This window comes from Entamoeba invadens, assembly GCF_000330505.1.
Source record: "Entamoeba invadens IP1 unplaced genomic scaffold scaff_1105074726221, whole genome shotgun sequence".
NCBI classification, from domain to species: domain Eukaryota; phylum Evosea; order Mastigamoebida; family Endamoebidae; genus Entamoeba; species Entamoeba invadens.
The window spans coordinates 5,924-12,298 of record NW_004440195.1 but is presented as its reverse complement, the minus strand read 5'-3'; the positions used below and the strand labels follow the sequence as shown (position 1 = coordinate 12,298).

The 6,375-nt window shown below is 28.4% G+C and overlaps 1 protein-coding gene across 1 annotated transcript; it reads left to right on the top strand.

Annotated features, from left to right (window-relative positions):
• Window positions 1-1,149: 1,149 nt before the first annotated feature.
• Window positions 1,150-2,340, top strand: EIN_266660 (serine/threonine protein kinase HT1, putative; the record flags this gene model as incomplete). The annotated part of the gene is made up of 1 exon (XM_004255258.1): window positions 1,150-2,340. The coding sequence occupies one exon, from the start codon at window positions 1,150-1,152 to the stop codon at window positions 2,338-2,340; it is 1,191 nt and encodes a 396-aa protein (XP_004255306.1).
• Window positions 2,341-6,375: the final 4,035 nt, after the last annotated feature.

Below are 6,375 nucleotides of genomic sequence, written 5' to 3'. Positions count from 1 at the left end.
TTGTCAAAATAACGATATAATATTATCAAATGGAATAAACCCTATTTCACGTGGAAATAATTATTATATTAAAAACTCAATTTGTTATGACTGTTTTACACAAAACATAAGTTGGTTAACATGCGACTTTAAAAAGCCATTGTCGTGTTCAACCAATTTCTATATGACAGATGGTGGAGAATGTGTTTCAAATGTATGTGGAGTTGATGATATGAAAGTACAGAATGGGCTTTGTGTAGAAAATGACATTAATTGTAAATACATTGTAAATAACAAATGTATCGAATGTGTTCAGGGCTATCTTTTAAACGCGTATTTTAAATGTACTAAAAGTAATACAATCGAACATTGTATCGCAACTAATAACATTTCGTGTTATTTATGTAAAGAAAATTATTTTATAGAACAAAACAAATGCACACAATGTGAAGGAAATTGTTTTAATTGTGTTTATAATTCGACTTTTTGTCTTTCGTGTCAAAACGGATATTACCTTAATAACCAACATCGTTGTGTCTCAAATGAGTTGTTACTAGAAAAGTGCGAAAAGACGTCACCAATAACAAGTGGGTGTGTTGAGTGTAAAGAGGGGTATTATCGCCTTGGGTTTAGTTGCAACGATTGTGATGTAAGTTGTGGGACTTGTAACAATAATATGAAATGTCTAACTTGCAATTATACAAACTATCGTTCGGGTGATGGAAACTGTAAACCACAAAATTACATTGTTGGCTGTCAATTAAAAGTAACAGACGATGGATGCACAAGGTGCTCCGATGGGTATTTCACAATTAACACAAATGAATGTCAAAAATGTGATGATAATTGTTTGACTTGTTCATCTAACAACATTTGCACTTCTTGTCCTTCAAACGAAGTATTAAAAAATACGAAGTGTGTTGATCTTTCTTCTATACAATTTTGCAACAAAGTTTCACATTCCAAGTGCTCAAAATGTTCATTTTGGAAAGCCCCAAGTGATGATGGAACTTATTGCATTTCAAAAGTGGTTTGGTGGGTCTACTATTAGTTGTTCTCTTTGTTTTATTTGTAATAACCATTTTATGTGTTGTATTCTATGTTGTGATTAACCAAATTTTTAAATACATCAACATAAAAGATCAAGAAAAATGTTCAACTGTCTTTAAAATGCTAAAGTCGAATATTAAATTCGTGTCACTTGGTGATGGAATTGAAGTGAATACGACACACGTTGTTTTTAATGAAGGAGAAGAGGTGGATATATCAACCAAACAACGTGAATTGTTATGTGTAGGAAACTCCACAAAACACAACATGAAAATTCAAATAACAGCGAAAGATACTGATACACACAAATTTGTGTTTACATCAAATCAACATCTTATGGTATTACGAAAAGGAGAAGCTTGTGAATTTAAGTTGTTTGTTGAAGTTCTCTGTACAACAAAAGTTGAAAGTGATTTTATGTTAGTTGCAAATTCATATGTATCAGAAAGGGAATTGTATAAACCCATTAGTTTCTCAATAGTATCTAAGTTGTCTTCTAAATTAGATCCAGATGAATTAAAAGAAAACACGAAACTTGGAGAAGGATCGTTTGGTATTGTGTATAAAGGTATCTTTAGAAAAGAAATTGTAGCAATTAAAAAAATGAGAGAGGTGAGTGATACAGAAAACGCGATTATAGAATTTGAAAAAGAAGTTTCCATGTTAGACAAGTTCAGGAGTGAATTTATTGTTCACTTCTATGGTGCCGTGTTCGTACCAAACAAAGTGTGTATGATCACCGAATTTGCTCCATTTGGAAATTTACAAGACTTGATGAAACACTACCAAAGTGAAGAAATTGATGTGACGCTTCGTGTTAAATTTATGTTGGACGCAGCAAAAGGAATATCGTATTTACACACAAATGGGATATTACACAGAGATATTAAACCAGATAATTTTCTTGTGTTTTCACTTGATTTAAATCAGCGAGTAAACGCAAAGTTGACTGATTTTGGAAGTGCTAGAAATGTCAACGTAATGATGACAAACATGACATTCACTAAGGGTATTGGAACACCAAAGTACATGGGGCCCGAAATTTTAAATAAAAATAAATACAAGAAAAGTGCAGATATTTATTCGTTTGCAATTACCTTGTTGGAAGTTCTTACTTGGGTAGAACCATTTCCAAAAGAGATTTATAAATTTGGATGGTCGATTGCTGATTTAATATCGATCGGCAAACGACCATCAACTATTTTAAAACTCGAAAAAAAGTATCAAAGCATCATTGAAAATGCATGGAAACAAGAACCAAAAGAACGAAGTGATATTAATACTATTATCGCTTGTTTGGAACATCTTTAATTCTAAATACTGATATTTACATAAGTATAAAATAAATGAATATCTTATTTCAATTGTTTATTATATAAATAAAATGTGTTGTTTTCATCATAAATATAACATTAATCCAGTAAGACCTCAATTATTTCCAATTTTTTATTTTAAAAACCTCGACATTTTCCAAATTGAACATTTTGAATTTTGTCGTAAATTGTAATATTAGTTAATAATTTGTGATATGTAAATATTTGCAGCAAAAAACAAATTTATGTAAAAACACAGTTAATTATATTATGATTAATTTTTAAAAAATCCTTAAATTTTTGAAACCAAATAAGTATTATATTCTGGCTATTGTTCAATTAATTGAAGAAATTGATTTACTTTTGTTGATGCACAATTTATGTGAACTGTAGTTATCAACTATCAATATAATTTTTTCATCCTGAGTAACAGTGTTTATGTTATTATCCAAATTCTATAAAGTTTTTATAGTGTGTTTAAAAACCGAAAATGCCAAATAATTATTGTTTAATTAAATTTAAGGGTTTCTTGAGGATAAGGTGTATCACCGGGATCAAAGCTATCCTTATTAAAATATATTTTTCTGAGGATACAAAAATCAAATCCATAAGGTTCAGTTCTACATAAGGCCCACTTTCATAACTCAAGTTATAATTTACACTTAATATTTCGAGTCACAGTTCGAATTTTAAATGATGGTAATAATTTGTCATAAATGCCAAAAGATTAAAAACAATCGAAAAAAGTTACGATAATTTATAAATATAAACAATAATTATATCTCGCGAACTTGAGACGGGAAATAACAAAGTGTGAATTGTACTTGTTCATATTATGATTATATACTTATTGATATTATTTCCGAATCCGTTTTAATAACAAAACAATTCAAATTTACGTTTAAATTGATAATTGTTTTTTTAATCAAAATGAGAATTGAAAAAGTCGAAAACATTGATTTAATAAAAATGTGATTTTAAAATAACAAATTTATTAATAATTTTGTAATTTATGCAATTATTCAAATTTATTGTAATAACAAAGTTAATCATATTGTGTATATTTTGATATGATTGTTTCATTTTGATATTAACTTGTGTTTCAAACAAATTTACAGTTCTGATGATGGCAATTATTTTCTGAGGATGACAGAAATAGAAAGTTTACACTTTTACGTCTGTCTGAAATGGATATTGAGTAAGTTACTATTTTTGAATATGGGAACACGTCATTTCACTTCTTAGATGTTTAAGTCCGTGTTGATAATGTCTGTTTGTTACATGACTTACCATCCTCAGAGATATGTATAGCACTGCCACTATTGATTTAAAATTCTATAAATAAAATTATCAAAGAATTTTTATAAAGTGGGTTTTTGTTAATTGATTATATCAATTAATCGTCAAAACACAACAAAAACGCCAAATAATATATAAAATTGATTAATAAATTGAACACATTTTTATTGAGAATTAATATTGTATTATATAAAATATTAATATAAACATATATTTCTTGTGTATATATGTTTTTAAAAATAAATAAACCCGTTTATAACAAAAACAATAATTTTACAAATTTGTTCATTTATCAGTCGTTGTTTTATCGATATCCAAAACCTCGCGTTTTGAATTTGCGCAAATACATAAATTGTCATCGCATAAACTATACGTTATTAATACGTTATTTGCTATCAATTTTTATTGTTTGAAATATCATGAATTGATTTATAATAAATTGTATTTTTTGTAAAAAAGATTAAAAATTGTTAGATTAATTTGTTTTGTGATTTTGATTAAAAAATCGACTTTTTGATAATTTAAATGTCTGTCAAATGTTTTCATTTAAACCAAAGTTAGTCTTGTGGTAAATCAAAATATAGAAATAGATTATTTTTTTGTAAAAATTAACTGAAAGAATCATCTTTCAAAAAATCCATAAATAGCATTTTTAAAGAAAATCATGTGTTTCAAAATATACCTTATTTATCTTAGGCAAAAAAATCCAAATTTAAAGAAATTATGTTTAAGATATTTACCATCCTCAGAAAAATTAACAATCCTCATGAATCCCTTTAATTTAATTGTAAAATAATTAAAATTTAAATTACATCGCATTTTTTCCAAATAACTTCAAACAACCAATCAGGTCTTTGAAATTGACGAAGTTTGAAATTGTCGAGGTTTGGAAATAATCGAGGTCTTACTGTATGTAACATATACCATATTTACTTTAATTTAACTATAAAAATAATATAATAGTACAATATAGATGAACTAGGATCATTAGAACAATTAGGGCAACTTTAGAAAAAAATGTAAAACGGTAAAAAAATACATTTTTGGAACAAAACCCTTCATAGACAATAACATTATTTTAACAACAAAAATTCAAATAACACAATTCAAACAACAATTTATTAATAACATTATTCATAAAAGAAAATACCAATAACAAAATCCAAATAACAAAAAATATAACAATTAGTTAATAATTTAAGAGATATGCTTTTCTCTCGTCGATTTTCACCTCTTATCCCAAGCCGCAGCAAATTTTGATTGTTTTAACTGGGTTTTTAAAACCAGTTATAGACACCTCTCATAGTAATACTACTTGAGAGGTTTTGTATCACTTTGGTTGTTGCTTTCTATAATGTTAATGGATACAAACGAATTAATAAAACGGATAAAATGAAACAAACAGTATAAAATAAATTGATTTTTCGATTTTTTTTAAATAATTAAAATTTTTAGTTTAAGACCTGCTAAATACTTGCACGAACCACTTGGCATTATTTTTATAAGAAAAAAATTGAAAAAGAGACAAAATAATTTGTAAAAAGATTAAAATTCTTGGTTTGAAAATTCAAAAACGAATAGTATTGTAATTGACCAATAAAAAAGCAAATTTTAGTGTTGAACCATCTTTTTGAAAATTCAGAATCATATTTTTTTAAAAAAGAAAAGTCTAAACAAATAATGCATCAAACTGTTTTTTGACCAAACATCATTTTAAAATGAAAGATTTTTTGTTTTTTATGAATAAATGATAAAATTCGAAAGATGTGTATTTTTCGAAGACATATCTTTTTATTTTTTGAAAAATATAATTATCATAACTTCGGACTGTGTGATCGAGAAGTGGTGAAATTTAAGGAAATATTCAACATAAATTTTATAAGCTTATTCAATATTCAAACATTTGTATTTAAGCCTCTAAATGCACAAATAAATCAAGATGTGTCATTTCAAAAAACATATCTTTTTTTATTTTTTCTATTTTCCTTCTTTAATTTTAAACTTTAACGTTTTTGGCTAAAAAACAGGATTTTTATAAATGAATTAAACATATCAAATCTCCAATAAATCAGTTGAAGTTCGGGGCTGTTATTTTGACTGGAAACAACGGAAAGAAACAGAAGACGTGTTGCTGCTTGACGTTGCGCCATTGACACTTGGCATTAAAACAGTTGGTGGTGTGATGACGACACTTATCCCACGAAACTCGACGATTACAGCAAAGAAGTCACAGATCTTCTCAACATATGCAGACAACCAGCCAGGCGTGTTCATCCAAGTCTTTAAAGGTGAGGCATCCATGACATCACACTGCAACATGCTTGGCAAGTTTGAGTTGTTTGGCATTCCACCCGCACCACGTGATGTCCCACAAGTAGAAGTCATATTTGACACAAATGCAAATGGGATATTGAATGTCTCAGCTGAGGACAAGACAACAGGAAAGAAGAACAAGATCATAATCACAAACGACAAAGGAAGACTATCAAAGGAGCAGATCGACAAGACGGTTGCAGACGCAGAGAAGCTCAAGGCGGAGGACGACAAGATGAAAGAGATTGTCGAGGCGAAAAATGGACTTGAGAACTTCTGCTACTCAATGAAAAACACACTCAACGAGCAAATTGCAGCAAAGCTCTCACCAGACGATAAGGAAGCAATTATCAAGGAGACACTCGACTGGCTCGACAAGAGCCAATTGGCATCAAAGGATGAATACACACAGAAACAAAAG